Below are 17,500 nucleotides of genomic sequence, written 5' to 3'. Positions count from 1 at the left end.
TAACCAAGGACGGATATCTAAATAATTATCATAAGTGAAAAACAAAAATATCTAAGTTGAATATTCTTCTTGAATACCAAAATCTGAAATGGATTTAAATGAATTGGGACTAAGGTGTCTGGTGGATAAAAACAAATATCATTCTTACTTTTTCATTTGGGATTTAATTTAAATGAATTTTTGGGAAGGGACTAAGACGTATTGTGGAATAGAAAATTATATGGATTTTAGGTCAACGGCCAAGCGCTGGGACCTATACGGTCATTCAGAGCGGAAACGGAAATTGAGAGCTAAAAATTTTTAAAAGGTGTAACAGGAGAAACCTCAAAGCAGTTGCACTACGAATCATTTGTTAGGAGAGGGTGGAAAGTAAGATGGAAGAAAGGGAATGGGGACAGAAGTACTGTAAAAAGAATGAAAAGGGTTGCAGCTAAAGGCCGAAGGGGCGCCAAAAAAAAGAACCTTGAGTGTGGTGGGAGTCAATATCTAAAAATATGGATGAAACAAAAAAGTATTCTTACTTTTTCTGTGTCGTTCTTCATCAAGTTCTTGAACTCTTTCAGTCCGTGGTCTCTACCCAGAGTGGTGGATAGTAGTGGACCAGAGGCCATGATGAGAATTAAACCGAATGTCAGCTTCAGTGGTCTAAGGTCTTTCATGTCTGCTGTTTAAATCCTGTAATGACTCAGAAAAAGATGTTTCTTTTTTTTTTTTTTTTTTTTTTTGCCTGGACACTCAAAATAAATTGAATTATTTTCTGAATAGGCTTGATTTATTTCTAGGGTTTTATCCACAACAGCAAGCTTTGGAAAGACCACTTTTGAAGTTATGCTTAGCCTAAACATGGGTAAAAATGATTCCCTTTTGTGTTCAGATCGTGCAATGACTCCAAAAATAAAAAAAATTACCTGGTCACTCAAAATAAATTGAATTATTTCCTGAACAGGCTTCATTTATTTCTGGAACTTTATCTACAACAACAAGCTTTGGAAAAACCGCTTTTGATTTCAGGCTTAGCCTAAACATGGATAAAAATTATTTCTCGTCTGTCTCAGGTACTGTAATGACAAAAAAATTGCCTGGTCACTGAAAATAAATTGAATGATTTTCTGAACAGGCTTCATTTATTTCTAGGATTTTATCCACAACAGCAAGCTTTGGAAAGACCAATTCTTGAAGTCAGGCTTAGCCTAAGCATGGATAGAAATGATTTCATGTTTGTGTTCAGATCCTGCAATGACTCAAAAAAAAAATTTGCCTGGTCACTAAAAAAAAACTGAAAATTATTTTATATTTAAGCTGATATATTTCTAAAAATACAACTATTTTACCACAACAAAAGTTTTGGAAAGACCAGTTATTGAATTCATATTTAGTCTAAAAATTGGTAAAAATTATTTCATGGTTGTATTCATATCCTATAATGACTCAAGAATTTGTGTCAAGTTCATATTTGTATTAAATCTTTTAATTTAAATATTGGCAATACAACTTTAAAAATCCAACAAGAATAAACAGCCCTCAAACGACAAAAAAGTTTAAACTTTGGAATTAGGATATATCTGAATGTTGTAAATAAAAATGCTTCAATAAATTTGTAGTTATATTTGGAATAGGAAACCTAATCCAGTCACTCAAAAAAAGAAACAGGAATTATAATCTAATAAATTATGGCTTGATTTATTTCTAGGTATACATCTAAACAGAATTATTTGGAATCCAAATTTAAAGTCTAATAATAATAATAATAATAATAATAATAATAATAATAATAATAATAATAATAATAATAATAATAATAATAATAATAATAAGGATGAAAACAAATCAAATCCACAGATAGGTACGGGTACAATTATTTAAAAATTAAATCTTGTTCATCTTTATTTTTAAATATATTTGTACCCATATATATAACTGTTTCTCCATTACCCGCATGCAACTATGAAAATAATAATAATAATAATAATAATAATAATAATAATAATAATAATAATAATAATAATAATAATAATAATAATAACTGCAGATACTTACTGCCACTAGAAAACAGTATCCTTCTGATTCTTAAGGACTTTTGTTTGAAAACAAGTTCCTTTCGACGAGTCAAGACAAGTCCTTTATATACCTTCCTGCTTCCTCATACGTCGAGCTCCACCCAAAAAAATAAAAAAATAAAACCTTCGATCTCAATTTCTTTTCAAACTATAAATGCTCCAAAAATTCTTTCAGACTTTCAAAACCTTCTGACCTCATGGGCGAAATGAAGCTCTGCTGCGGATAGTCATTTGAATGTCTTAATATCTTAATGCTGACTGCCTAACCAGAGTGCATTATATGCCTCGTTGGGCATCGCAGTTATTCAGATAACGATTCGGGCATAGATAAGGCGAACTCTCTCCTCGAGTACTGGTATCTTGCTGTGACATTTCAAAAAATAACTTCAGTTGTGTGATATGCATGCACGCATGTATACGCTTGCAAGCATTTATTCTTTGAGAGAGAGAGAGAGAGAGGCAGACAGATAGACAGACAGACAGACAGAAAGACAGAGCGAGAGAGAGAGAGAGAGAGCGAGAGAGAGATAGAGACAGACAGACAGACCGAGACAGACAGACAGACAGACAGACAGACAGACAGACAGACAGACAGAGGCCTGCAATTGGTTTATCAAGTGACACTTCAAGAATAAGTTCAGATATGTATGCAGGAATGTATGAGCTTGCAAGCATTGATTGTGGTTAGAGAGAGAGAGAGAGAGAGAGAGAGAGAGAGAGAGAGAGAGAGAGAGAGAGAGGCCCGTAGATGGTTAATCAAATGAAAGATTTTTCTTTTATCTGTCAAGAAATTTATTCGTACATTGGAACTCAGAATGATTTAACATAGTTACATTATAAAAAAATCGATACAAACACACAATCAACGAGAGTATTGTTTCATTACTGTTATCAACTCATTGTTAAGTCTATATGTAGGAGAGAGAGAGAGAGAGAGAGAGAGAGAGAGAGAGAGAGAGAGAGAGAGAGAGAGAGAGAGTCCAATTCAAGGGGAAAAGGAGTGTAACTTAATAATTAAATCTTTTTTAAGCCACCATAATATTACCATCCAAATCTTAATTCTCACTTGACCCTATCTTGTTTTCCCAAGTTTAACTTCACCTAAACTGACCTTGAAGTCCCAAACATAACTTTCCTTCTAATCTAACTCTCCCCTATGATAGCTTCCTAAAATTAAATTTACCAAATCTTAACATTTTCCCAACTCTAGATTTACCTTACCAACCCTTACCTTCTCTAACAAAATTTGAATAAAGTAATCTCAATTTTTGGATACATTATTTTTTCTCTAATCATAAATCAACCTGTAACCTATTTTCATAATGAGAATCTTACCACACCAAATTTTCTAACCTGTATTAATTTTAACCAATCTTGTACCAGAATAATGTGCTTAACCATGGTTAATTTTCTGATCATGCCAAGATTAGCGAACCCACAGTATTTTCAAGACAATATTGTATCACTTTGATTTACATATTTATAGATATACATATTATGATAATATATATATATATATATATATATATATATATATATATATATATATATAATATATATATATATATATATATTATTATAATGTTATAATATATATATATATATATATATAATATATATATATATATATATATATACACAATGCAAAGTGATATAATATTGTCTTGAAAAATAGTGGGTTGGCTAATTTTGACATGGTCCTATATTTCAACCAAACTTTTACTCAACTACTATGAGATTCAGGGCCTCTGTAACACGGTTTTTTGGACTTTGCTCCTTATCAAAGCATCGGATGTAGCTGAAAGTTGACATATGTATATTGTACAACCGCACACAAATTTTGTCACCATTACCAATAACCTAAACCCGATAGTTTTGATTTTTATAGAGTAAAAATTATCTAGCCGACGCCATGGCCAATGATAACGAGCCAAGAGTCGAAAAACATTCACTACGTAAGCAAGGTAAACACAGCGTTTTACGAAATGTTGCCCCGCCCATCCACAAGACAGAAACTCATTCAATTTGTTTCATCGGCTCTGAAACCCATAGCAGTCTAGAATGGCTAACAGGATTTGGAATTGTCCCCGTGGTTGCAAAACTGCATTTGTCTTACGACTTACAACTTTATACAGTCAAGAAAAAGCCCGTGGCTACGCTTACTGTAGCCTGAATAGGTAATTATTCAGTTTCTAGTTTAAATCCAATGTTTATGGTCTGATCTGTATTTAGAATAACGTGATTATAATACTTGTAATGTCATTCAGGATTTTGAACATTTCCATTAACTATTCACTATGCCCCCAAGAGAGAGGGAAAGAGAGAGATTGTATGTAAACATTCTTTATATAACTATTTTTGTTAAAATAAGATTTTTATCCAAAGTAAATACAAGCTTATATGTGCTAAAATCTCCAGCAGACCAACGAATCATCCGATATAATTTTCTTCTTCTTCTGTAGGCCGTACGACCGTGTTGGATATAAAGACTTTATGAATGGCGGAACGATACATAGAAGTGGGTGGGGTATCTGTGCTAGCGTAGTAATACTACTGTAGCAGTAGTGCCGCCGCAGCAGCAGTAATAGGAGTAAACGTTTAGGCCAACTGCTGGGATTCTTGAGGATCATTTAGCATTTCTTACAACTACTCGAGAAATGAGTTTTTATAGCCAGGAGTTAAATTTTCTAATCCAACAATGCCCATGATAGCCTTCAGTGTTATCCTGAATTATAACGAGGCCAAAGTGGGTGGAGCGTCATGTAGTCATCATTCTGACGATAATTATTGGTGAAGGTTTAAAGCCAAAATACGGTACCGGCTATTTTTTTTTTTTTTCAGTAAATAGGTAGATAGCCAAAAAATAAAAATTGCTTGGCATTGGATATAGCAGTTATCAAATCAAGCTGTCTACTATGTTTTTGAAAATTACCAATATTACCCTACATCTTGTCAATCTGATTGTGACCTATAAAGTAGACTGTAATTTCTTAGGACACTTATTTTGGGAGTTAGACTAATAATCGAAGTGGGTTTGTATTTATTAACATATTTTGTTGGTTTGTTCATTATGACAATTATCAGTGGAGAGGTTCAGAGTTCATAAAGGTGTACTGCTTTGCTTGTATTTAAATTTTTATGTCATTGTTGTCAGAGGTCTAGCCTTCGTTACGTATAGCCAATCAGCCATCTAGAAAAAGGGAAGTTGTACTGTCATAAGTTGCGTAACGAGTGCGTTCGGAACCTTTTCTCTGAGTAAGTTGGCCCGACTTCGAAAATCGTCACTTTTACATTATAAGTACCAAATTTATTCAACCTACGTATGCAGAATACAGTCAAAAATTTATGTGTTGATATAAATGTATTCTGAATAAGCGTTATATTTATGAAATGCATAGATAAAAAGTTATTGCGAAAAAACCGTGTTACAGAGGCCCTGAATCTCATAGTAACTTGCTTAGCCATGATTATCTTATGAACCAACCTCCCAAAAGGGAAACCAACTATTCCATATCTAACCTGACCCAACCTAACCCTACCTCACTTAGCCAAAGCTAACCAAATCATTATTGACGCAAAAACTTTGAAGACGGATCCCACTGAATATATATCCCAGCCTCCTTGATCAGTCTCTCCTTCCTTACTGGTACTTTGTGTAGGCTTCGGGCGGGCAGTTGTTGCAGGAATTTGGGCAGTTGGTGAGGATACCTGCTTGGCATCTGAGTGACGATGCGCATTCAAGGTAGCCCTCGTATTTGTCGTAAACCTGTGGGGAACGAGAAATATATTTGCAGGTCGCGTGAGGTCTCTAGTTAGTTGATGCGAGAATTATTCATGGCTATGCTGTATTGGAGAGTGGGTTGGCAATGCTGAAGATCCTGTTTTATGCTGTTAATAATATATATATTTATTTTATATATATATATATATATATATATATATATATATATATTTAGGTATATGTATTTATATATATATATATATATATATATATATACGTATATATATTATATATATATATATATAATATATATATATATATATATATATATATATATATATATATAAGAATGTATAATCTTGTGAGATCGTCAGCTATGGTGGAGAGGGTTGGAAATACAGAATATTCCTGTCTTATGCTATTCAAGAAGAACTTGGACATATATATATATTATATATATATATATATATATATATATATATATATATATATATTTTATACACACACACATATATATATATATATATATAATATATATAATATATATATATATTATAAACTACATACGTAAGTCATGGATTCGATCTTGGGCCAAGAAAGAGATGACATGGACCTTTACATCCTTAAACTACGGTTAATGTTTTAAGCTGTTAGTGGGCGGCTGTTGCTCGCGACCAGAGGGGAAAAAGGACTTGGGAAGAGAGAGAGAGAGAGAGAGAGAGAGAGAGAGAGAGAGAGAGAGAATGCTCACCCTGGGTCCTGTACGAACCCCATCTTCGTCAGCGCAGTAAACCGTCCCGCCCCTATGTTGAATTTGGGCGTACATGCCCGAATTGACTTGGCAGTCCACATCGATCGTCAGTCCGTATTCCTTGAAGGTCTCGACGTCCCTGACACATTCTGCAAAGCACAGACAAACACGAAAGGACTGACTTATCTTCCTGACGATCTCTGCTAAGGTAAAATGGGTCTTTTGTTTTAAATAAAATAATTTTGCTACCATGATTTTTAGACTTCTTGTTTATCTTTTTTGGGGGGACTGGAGTTCAAGATATTACGTGGTAGGGTCAAGTTCGAAGGTCTGAGGTCATATAAGGAATGAACCTTAGACTTAACTTTAAAACTTTATGAAACAATAATAATCGCACCAAGAAGAGGTCCATTGGAGGACGAAACTGTTGGGCATTTTCTGAGATTAACCATTTTCATTTTCCTATGTGGAACACAACTGAATTACCATATCTTCGTGCCTAAGAAGATTGCCAGTAGACAATTAGTAGACTGACTTCAAGACCAAGGTTATAGTATTTAAGGTCAAAGGTCATACAGAACGTGAGCAATTCTTGAGACATTGCATTTCATAAATACATCTTGTTTGTTGTGTATATTATTATTATTATTATTATTATTATTATTATTATTATTATTATTATTATTATTATTATTATTATTATTATTATTATTATTATTATTATTTTGACATTTCTTACAGCTGTTTACGTAAGAACTCGTAAATATCTACCTGTTTACTAATTTGCATTGAATCGTTCTATTATTTTCCACGTATATCCTCTACTTCACATCACCAGTTCATATATATATATATAATATATATATATATATATATATATATATATATATATCACATTCCTGCTCTTTATAACTTCCCTTCAAAAAAGAGCATTTGGTTTTTCAGTAAATTCGTTTTTCTCATTTTGAATTAAACCAAAATTTTAAGTAAAATGAGACTAAATCGACTAAATCCCAAAATAATTTTCTTTTCTAGTGCATCAAAATCTGCCCAGAGAATGATGAGGTGTATGCTTATCTATTAAAAAAAAATCTACCAATTAGCAACAGACAAAAACAATTGCAATGATACCCACAACTCTCCTTGCATTTTAATACATTTTTATCTGTTTATTTATTCGTTATTTTTGTAATAAATCTATCTCTTCTTCCTGTTTTTCCCCTTTTACCTTCTCTTACTTCTACCTAATGAACACCATATTTTTTGGAACCTTGAATTTCAAGTCAGTGGCCCCTTTGGTGGGCTTGTTCCATACGAATAGGTGTCATCTTCTGAATAATAATAATAACAATAATAATAATAATAATAATAATAATAATAATAATAATAATAATAATAATAATAATAATAATAATAATAATAATAATAATAATAATAATAATAATAATAATAATAGTGACAATTAAAGCCACAGTAGTATTAAAAAATAATTGGACAAGGTTAAAAATGACGTGATTTTTAACCTTGTACAGAAAATATGTATTTCTAACACTACAGTGGCTTCTAAATGTCAATATTATAGCCTCGTTACAAAGGTTCCTTAGTTGAATAATAATAATAATAATAATAATAATAATAGAAACATAATAGAATAATAACTATAATGAACCTGATGATTCCCATGACAAAAGTACTACAGAAGATGGATGCCGGGTACCAACTCAAGAAAAGAGGCAACAGAATCAACCATCTGATGTTCATGGACGACATCAAAACTGTATGGTAAGAGCATCAAGGAAATAGATACCCGAATCCAGATGTAAGGATTGTATCTGGGGACATCAGGATGGAGTTTGGAATAGAAAAATGCGCCTTAGTCAACATACAAAAAGGCAAAATAACGAGAACTGAAAGGATAAAGCTTCCAGATGGGAGCAACTTCAAACACATAGATAAGACTGGATACAAATACCTGGGAATAATGGAAGGAAGGGATATAAAACACCAAGAGATGAAGGACACAATCAGGAAAGAATATATGCAGAGACTCAAGGTGATACTCAAGTCAAAACTCAATGCCGGAAATATGATAAAAGCCATAAACACATGGGCAGTGCCATAATCAGATACAGCGCAGGAATAGTGAATGGACGAAGGCAGAACTCCGCAGCATAGATCAGAAAACCAGGACCATATGACAATACACAAAGCACTACACCCAAGAGCAAATACGGACAGACTATACATAACACGAAAGAAGGAGGGAGAGGACTACTAAGCATAGAGGGACTGCGTCCAACATCGAGAACAGACACTTTGGCAAATATCTGAAAAACCAGTGAAGACGAGTGGCTCAAGAGTGCATGGGAAGAAGGAGTGATAAAAGTAGACGAAGACCCAGAAATATACAGAGACAGGAGAATGACAAACAGAACAGAGGAATGGCACAACAAACCAATGCACGGACAATACATGTAGAACAGAACTAAAAGAAACTGGCCAGCGATGACACCATGGCAAATGGTTACAGAGGGGAGAGCTAAAGAAGGAAACTGAAGATGATAACAGCGGCACAAGATCAGGCCCTAAGAACTGGATATATCCAAAGAACGATAGATGGAAATAACATCTCTCCCATATGTAGGAAGTGCAATACGAAAAATGAGACCCATGCAAGTGGAATGAGAACCTCGTGAGACCTGCAAGTACTAAGTGGTACGAGCACCAACCTGAGGGAGTGATAGAAAACGATCAGGCAAAGATCCTCTGGGACTATGGTATCAGAACAGATAGGGTTGATACGTGCAAACAGACCAGACGTGACGTTGATTGACAAAACAAAATCAAGAAGAAAAGTATCACTCATTGATGTCGCAATACCATGGGACACCAGAGTTGAAGAGAAAGAGAGGGAAAAAAGGGATAAGTATCAAGGTCTGAAAATAGAAATAAGAAGGATATGGGATATGCCAGTAGGCACGATCCCAAGATCCCTGAAAAAGAATCTGGAAAAACTAGATGCTGAAGTGTGATCCTAGAAACGGTGCACATAGTAAGAAAAGTGGAATGGAAATCCATAAGGAGGCAGGATGCAACCAACCCGGAACCCCAACCCCAACTATAAATACCACCCAGTCGAATTGGAGGACTGTGATAAAGCAAAAAAAAAAAAATAAATAAATATAAAATAATAATAATAATAATGATAATAATAATAGTGGCTGCCAAAACATTACCAATCAATCTCATGAAGAACAATTTATGTCATAAAGATCCACAATCGTATAGTAAAATATATTACTACTATGTAAAATAAACAAGGACTTTCGAACATCAGTGTTAACTTTAAAATGTCAAAACAGGCGCCTTGGAAATTTAGATAAAATAATACTTACGGCAGCCATCCCCAGCCGGGTTCCAGATTGACTCCTTGTACTTGTCATAGCAACGATACCTACAGAAAATTAAATTAACAAAAAAGATTCCTCATTTCAGTGCAGGAAAGAAAAATAGCAAAAATTTGGAGTTTAATAATCTTCAAGTTTAGGTGCATCTGCTTTATAGTAGAACATGTCTCAAACACATGTCGGAGACTTATCACACACATATCACAGAATCGAAGCAAGTCAACGACCATTAAGTGCTAAAACTTCATGAACTTTAAGCTTAGGTGCATCAGCAACACAGCAAAATTAGTTGAATTAAGGTCGAAATTATTCTTAACAAAATTCTGAGTACGTACATTTTACCTTTGAAAGCAAAAGATCTGAATTTAGGTCATAATTTGAAAATAAACTTCTGTTAGTAATTTATATCAGTAAAATAAACTTGAAAAGTTATTCATAGCAAACATGTACCGTAACATACGAAATGACGACTGTTATCTTTGCACTCTTTCCTTGAAAAATAATCACGAAATTATTAAAAGTAGTTCTCACTACTCACATTTTGCCATCAAACTGTATGGGGCCATAGGATCCATCTGGGTCGCAGTTAAGGTTGGTAGAAGGGGGCTGAACCCCCTTCGATTTCAGCAGGTCTGCGAGGGTTGCGAATCCGTGAAACTCGCTCTCACATCGCCTGAGATATTGACCTCCAATTTTCGCCTCGTCGTCTGAAACGAAAAAGGTTCTTGAAACCGTTCTCTTTGTAAGTAAGGACGCACACAGCTCCCCCCCCCCCACCCCCCCCCCCCCCCCCCCCCCCCCCCCCCGGGCACTGTAACTTTCTCTTTCTAGATGGGGAACGTTTTAATAGAAGGCATGGACGTCCCCCTTGTACTATAACTTCCTCTGTCTAGATTAGAAACTTTAGTAGAAAGTAAGGACGTCCCCTTATACTGTAACTTCCTCTGTCTCGATTAGAAACTTTAGTATAAAATAAGGACGTCCCCTTATACTGTAACTTCCTCTGTCTCGATTAAAAACTTTAGTAGAAAGTAAGGACATCCCCTTATACTGTAACTTCCTCTGTCTCGATTAGAAACTTTAGTATAAAATAAGGATGTCCCCTTATACTGTAACTTCCTCTGTCTCGATTAGAAACTTTAGTATAAAATAAGGACGTCCCCTTAAACTATAACTTCCTCTGTCTCGATTAGAAAGTTTAGTATGAAATAAGGATGTCCCCTTATACTGCAACTTCCTCTGTCTCGATTAGAAACTTTAGTAGAAAGTAAGGACGTCCCCTTATACTATAACTTCCTCTGTCTCGATTAGAAACTTTGTACTAAAATAGGACAGTCCCCTTAAAACTATAACTAAAAATTCCTCTGTCTCAATTAGAAAGTTTTAGTATGAAATAAGGACGTCCCCTTATACTATCACTTCCTCTGTCTCGATTAGAAACTTTAGTATAAAATAAGGACGTCCCCTTATACTGTAACTTCCTCTGTCTCGATTAGAAACTTTAGTAGAAAGTAAGGACGTCCCCTTATACTATAACTTCCTCTGTCTCGATTAGAAAGTTTAGTATGAAATAAGGATGTCCTCTTAAACTATAACTTCCTCTGTCTCGATTAGAAACTTTAGTATGAAATAAGGATGTCCCCTTATACTGTAACTTCCTCTGTCTCGATTAGAAATTTTAGTATAAAATAAGGACGTCCCCTTAAACTATAACTTCCTCTGTCTCGATTAGAAACTTTAGTATGAAATAAGGATGTCTCCTTATACTGTAACTTCCTCTGTCTCGATTAGAAACTTTAGTATAAAATAAGGACGTCCCCTTATACTATAACTTCCTCTGTCTCGATTAGAAACTTTAGTATAAAATAAGGACGTCCCCTTATACTATAACTTCCTCTGTCTCGATTAGAAACTTTAGTATAAAATAAGGATGTTCCCTTATACTATAACTTTTTCTGTCTCGATTAGAAACTTTAGTATAAAATAAGGATGTCCCCTTATACCCCTTATACTATAACTTCCTCTGTCTCGATTAGAAACTCTAGTATAAAATAAGGATGTCCCCTTATACTGCAACTTCCTCTGTCTCGATTAGAAACTTTAGTAGAAAGTAAGGACGTCCCCTTAAACTATAACTTCCTCTGTCTCGATTAGAAACTTTAGTATGAAATAAGGACGTCCCCTTATACTATAACTTCCTCTGTCTCGATGAGAAACTTTAGTATGAAATAAGGACGTCCCCTTATACTATAACTTCCTCTGTCTCGATTAGAAACTTTAGTAGAAAGTAAGGACGTCCCTTAAACGATAATTCCCTCACTGTCCGATAGAAAACTTAGTCTATGAAATAAGGACGTCCCCCTATTACTATAACGTGACTCGTCTCGATTAGAACACTTTAGTAGAAGTAAGGGACGTCCCGCTTAAACTATAACTTCCTCTGTCTCGATTAGAAAACTTAGTATGAATAAGGACGTCCCACTTAAACTAATAACTTCCTCGTCTCGATGAGAAACACTTTAGTATAAAATAAGGACGTCCCCATACACTATAACTTCTATCTGTCTCGATTAGAAACTTTAGTATGAAATTTTAAGGACCGTCCCTTTATACATATATTCCTCTGTCTCGATGAGAAAATTTATATAAATAAGGGACGTCCCCTTATTACTTATAACTTCTCTGTCCTCGATTAGAAACTTTATAGAAAGTAAGGACGTCTCCTATACTAATAAAATTCTCTGTCTCGATTAGAAACCTTAGTAGAAAGTAAGGACGTCCCCTTAAACTATAACTTCTCTGTATCGATTAGAAACTTTAGTATGAAAGAAGGACGTCTCCCCTTAAACTATAACTTCCTCTGTCTCTATTAGAAACTTAGTATAAATAAGGACGTCCTTAACACTATAATCCTCTGTCTCGATTAGAAACGTGTAGTATGAAATCAAGGACGTCCCCTTATACTATATATTCTCTGTCTCGATTAGAAACTTAGTATAAACTAAGGACGGCCACTTATACTAAACTCTCCTCTGTCCGATGAGAAAACTAGTATAAAAATAAGGACGTACTCCCCTTATACTATAACTTTCTCCGTCTCGATTAGAACTTTAGTAGAAAGTAAGGTGGACGTCTCCTTATACTATAACTTCCTCTGTCGATTTTAGAAACTTTAGTAGAAAGTAAGGGACGTCCCCTTAAAACTATAACTTCCTCTGTCTCGAATTAGAAACTTTAGTTTGAATTAAGGACGTTCCCCTTAAACTATAACTTCCTCTAAGTCTCTATGAGAAACTTTAGTATAAAAATAAGGACGTCCCCTTAAACTTAATTCCTCTGTCTCGAATTAGAAACTTTAGTATGAAATAAGGACGTTACCATTTACTCTTATATTCCTCTTGTCCGATTAGAAACGTTAGTTATATAAGGACGTCCCCTATACTATAAACTTCCTCTTCTCGATGGAGAAAAAAAACACCTTTTTTAGTATAAAATAAGGAGGTCCCCTTATTACTATAACTCCCTGTCTCGAGTAGAAACTTTAGTAGAAAGTAAGGACGTATCTTATACTTAACTCCTCTGTTCTCGATTAGAAAAACTTTCGTAGAAAAGTAAGAGGTTCCCCTTAAAACTATAATTCCTCTGTCTCGATGAGAAAACTTTAGTATTAAAATAAGGACGTAACCTTATACTGTAACTTCCTCTGTCCGAATCAGACACTTTAGAGAAAGTAAGGATGTCCCCTTGTACTATAACTTCCTCTGTCTCGATTAGAAACTTTAGTAGAAAGTAAGGACGTCCCCTTATACCATAACTTCATCTGTCTCGAATAGAAACGTTTTAATAGAAGGTCTGGACGTCCCCTTGTTCTTTAACTTTCTGCTTTGACTGGATACGTTTTATTAGAAAGTATCGACTTTCCTTTATAATACGTAATACTTTTTCTGCTTTAACTGGAAAATTAAGTTTTGTCACCGGTCTTAGTTTTACATCCTAGGCCACATAAATGTTAACTTATACATCATTCAAATTTAGCAGTTGAATGTACTTTTGCTTCGTAATTGTTTAAAATTGCCCTTCAAGCCTTGTAAACATTTGGAAAGACGCTAAAGCTTTAAAGTTGAATATTACGGCCCTGAAAAGCTGAAGGCTCTGAATAAACGGATTTGGGACCGAATCCCCCCCTCTGGATTCCAAGTGACCACCTAAAACCACTTTGCAAAGAAATGTCACTCACAGCAGGGAAGGAGATTCATGGCCTCCTCAGGCAGATTCGGGCCGTAGGTCTCGGTCGTTATGGGATCCACGCAATAACACCAGCCGTCCACGCACTGAAGGGGCTCGTAGTTCCCGTTTTCTGCGCAGTGGAGAGTCACCGAAGTTACCCCTGCTTGCTTCATCTCCCAGACCTTTCTGGAACAGGCTGTTTTGAGGGAAGGAGGACGACTTATTGTTATTAATATCAGGAATGTCAGAGATGTATTTTGTTCAAGGTTTATCAGCTGCATTACATCGTTATTCTACTTCCCGTTCAGGTTTTGTCACAGTTGGCAGATACAATTAAAGTAAAAACGAAAAGAAATATGTTCAACTCTAAAGGAAGCAATCGGGCTGCCTCTTCTAGGAAGAAAGATGGTCATAAGTATATCAAGGGACCACGATAGCAAGGAGAGAGTGCCAGAGCTCTAGCCACTTACCGCAGTTCATGGTCTCATAGAGTTCTTTCTGGAAGGAGAAGGCTGACCCGTAGATCCGGTTCCCAGAAGGATCCACACAAATGCACCTTCGAGTGGAGAGAGAGAAGTCATTTCTAATGATGAAATTCACTGATAATGTCCAGTTTCTTCCAACCTCACTTGGGTTATCTTTTAATGAATATATCTACCAGTGCACTTTATTATTTAACTGATTGTAAGAGCCCAAAAGTGTAATGAAAAACTGGCATCATTTTGCTCGGAAGTGGAATGTCATGGAAAATAAAATTAGGCCCAAATTTAGGCCAAGATCTGGGACCTATGAGGTCATTCAGCGCTGAAAGGGAAATTAACCGTAAGAAGGTTTGCAAGGTGTAACAGGAGGAAGACGTTACTGTTGGGAAAGCATTGAGAAAGTAAGGTGGAAGGAACAGAAAACAAACGGAGGTACAGCAAAAGGAATGGAAGAGGTTGCTGCTAGGGGCCGAGGGGACGCTGCAAAGACCCTTAAGTATTACCTACAGTGCGCCGAGTGAGTGCACTGAAGGCAATACCCCTTCGATAGTGGGCGAAATACCAAAACTACATCAGAGACAAAATTGGCAGGAAAAAAAAGCTTGGCATTTGGCAGCAGCTCTGTGCCCCAGACTAAAGAAACATTGACCTCTCTTCTGACCCTCGTAGGGATGTAGTGCCGTCAGTGCACCTCACGTGGTGCGCTGTAGGCATTACTTATTTTACAGCATCCTCTTCAGCCAATAGCTGCAACTCTTTTCATTCATTTTACTGTATTCCCCTTCATATTCCACTTCTTCCATTTGACTTTCATCTACCTTCTCCAGTGACCTTATATGTCCTCGACATATAAGGCCACAGCACTTGACCTTTTGGCCCAAATTCCACGTTCCAATCCAATCCCTGACCTTCCCTGACCTCTCTTCGTCGGTAGGTCCTTTGCACTGCTTGGCCTCGAACTCGTTGCCCTGGGTACAGTTGGGCCTCCACATATAGTCGTCCCTGAAGGAAATGAACTTGTCGCTGGTGTAGTGGGTCACGGGGTCAGGTTCAGGGTCTGACAGGAATCTGTCGTACTGACGCTGGAAGTACTTGCAGCCCTTGTCCCCGGAGTCACCTGTCGAAGTGGTGGTAGGAAGTTCATTGAGATGTTACTTATTTTATATATGTATATGTGTATATTATATATATGTGTATGTATATATATATGTGTGTATGTATATATACGTATACATGTATACAGATATTTAATACTGTATATTATATATATATATATATATGATATATATATTTATAGATATATAGATATATATATATAATATATAATATTTGTGTGTGATTTATATGTATCTATAACAATCTATCTATTAACTTATATATATATATATATATATATATATATTATAATATTATATATATATTATATATCATATATATTTCTATATATAGATATAGCTATATATATACATCTATATATAGATTTATTACAGATATATATATATATATTTAGATATATATATTATATCTATATATCTATATATCGAATAGATATATATATATATATTATTATTCTATAAATATATATATCGATTATATATATATATATATATTATTTAGACTATCATATTATTCATATATATATATATAATATATAATATACAAACATAGATATCTATATTATTTAGATCTATAATCTATATATATATAATTATATTATAGATCTATTATCTAGATATATATATATAAATATATATATTTAAATATATATATATATATATATTTCATCTCTTCTCTCTTTCTCTCTCTCTACTCTCTCTCTCTCTCTCTCTCTCTTCTTTATCTCTCTCTCTCTATATATATATTATATATATATATATATATAATATATATTATATATATATATATAGATCTTTCCTGTGTGTATATATATATACGTAATCATATGTTATACAGATATATATTTGTATATATATAGATATATATATATATATAATATCTATATATAATTTATATATTATATATTTGGGGTATTTATATGGTTATCTTACCTATCTTATCTATCTATCTATATATATAAATCATAATATATATATATATTATATATCTGATTATATTATATATAGATTATAGATATATATATATATCTATATATAGATATAGAGAATCAGATATAATATATATATATATAATGATATATATAGATATATATAATCTATATAATCTAGATATTAGATCTATATAATATATATATATATAGATTATATATATATGATATATATATAATATAGATATATATTATATATATAGATATATCATATATATTATAATATAGATATATTATTATATATCTAGATATAATATATTGTGTGTAGGATAAGGTATATTACATATATATATAGATATATAGATAATACATATATAATTATATATAATTAATATATATATATTATCTATATTTATATATTAGATTAGATCTATATATCTATATAGTAGATAAAGATATTATTAAGATCTAAATATAGATATAGAGATATATATACTATATATATAGATATATCGAGATATATATATATATATAGATATATCGATATATATATATATATATGATATATATATATATATAGCTAGATATAAAGATCGATGATGAGATATATAGAGGATATACTAGATATATAGATATATATATATATATAGATGATATATATATCTATAGATATAGTATATATATCTATATAGTATAATATATATCTATATATCTTATATATAATATGAAATATATATATATATATATATATATATAGCTATATATATATAGATATATATAGTATATACATATATATATATATATATATATA

General features: G+C 33.5%; 2 protein-coding genes across 5 annotated transcripts in view; both read right to left on the bottom strand.

Moving 5' to 3' along the window:
- LOC135201615 (uncharacterized) overlaps positions 1 to 2,337 on the bottom strand; it is a 20,471-nt gene extending 18,134 nt beyond the window's left edge. For 2 of the 3 annotated variants that reach the window (XR_010311563.1, XM_064230673.1), the window contains exons 1-2: positions 2,038 to 2,337; positions 522 to 675 (exon numbers count right to left, since the gene is read on the bottom strand). Coding sequence is in view for 2 of the 3 variants with exons in the window: in XM_064230673.1 (XP_064086743.1) it covers positions 522 to 659 (138 nt within the window). In the remaining variant the exon portion in view is untranslated. Of the gene's footprint in view, positions 1 to 521; positions 685 to 2,037 lie in introns of all 3 variants that reach the window. The other variant, XM_064230674.1, reaches the window with a different exon arrangement.
- Positions 2,338 to 5,405: 3,068 nt separating this feature from the next.
- Positions 5,406 to 17,500, bottom strand: part of LOC135201614 (uncharacterized) — an 18,608-nt gene continuing 6,513 nt past the window's right edge. For both annotated transcript variants that reach the window (XM_064230672.1, XM_064230671.1), the window contains exons 5-11: positions 15,564 to 15,762; positions 14,634 to 14,719; positions 14,174 to 14,359; positions 10,475 to 10,643; positions 9,925 to 9,983; positions 6,530 to 6,678; positions 5,406 to 5,823 (exon numbers count right to left, since the gene is read on the bottom strand). In XM_064230672.1, the coding sequence (XP_064086742.1) occupies positions 5,698 to 5,823; positions 6,530 to 6,678; positions 9,925 to 9,983; positions 10,475 to 10,643; positions 14,174 to 14,359; positions 14,634 to 14,719; positions 15,564 to 15,762 (974 nt within the window). In that variant the 3' untranslated portion in view covers positions 5,406 to 5,697. The remainder of the gene's footprint in view (positions 5,824 to 6,529; positions 6,679 to 9,924; positions 9,984 to 10,474; positions 10,644 to 14,173; positions 14,360 to 14,633; positions 14,720 to 15,563; positions 15,763 to 17,500) is intronic.

This window comes from Macrobrachium nipponense, chromosome 28 (genome assembly GCF_015104395.2).
Source record: "Macrobrachium nipponense isolate FS-2020 chromosome 28, ASM1510439v2, whole genome shotgun sequence".
In the NCBI taxonomy this organism is placed as follows: Eukaryota; Metazoa; Arthropoda; class Malacostraca; order Decapoda; family Palaemonidae; genus Macrobrachium; species Macrobrachium nipponense.
The sequence above is the reverse complement of the archived record's forward strand: the minus strand, read 5'-3'. Positions and strand labels throughout refer to the sequence as shown.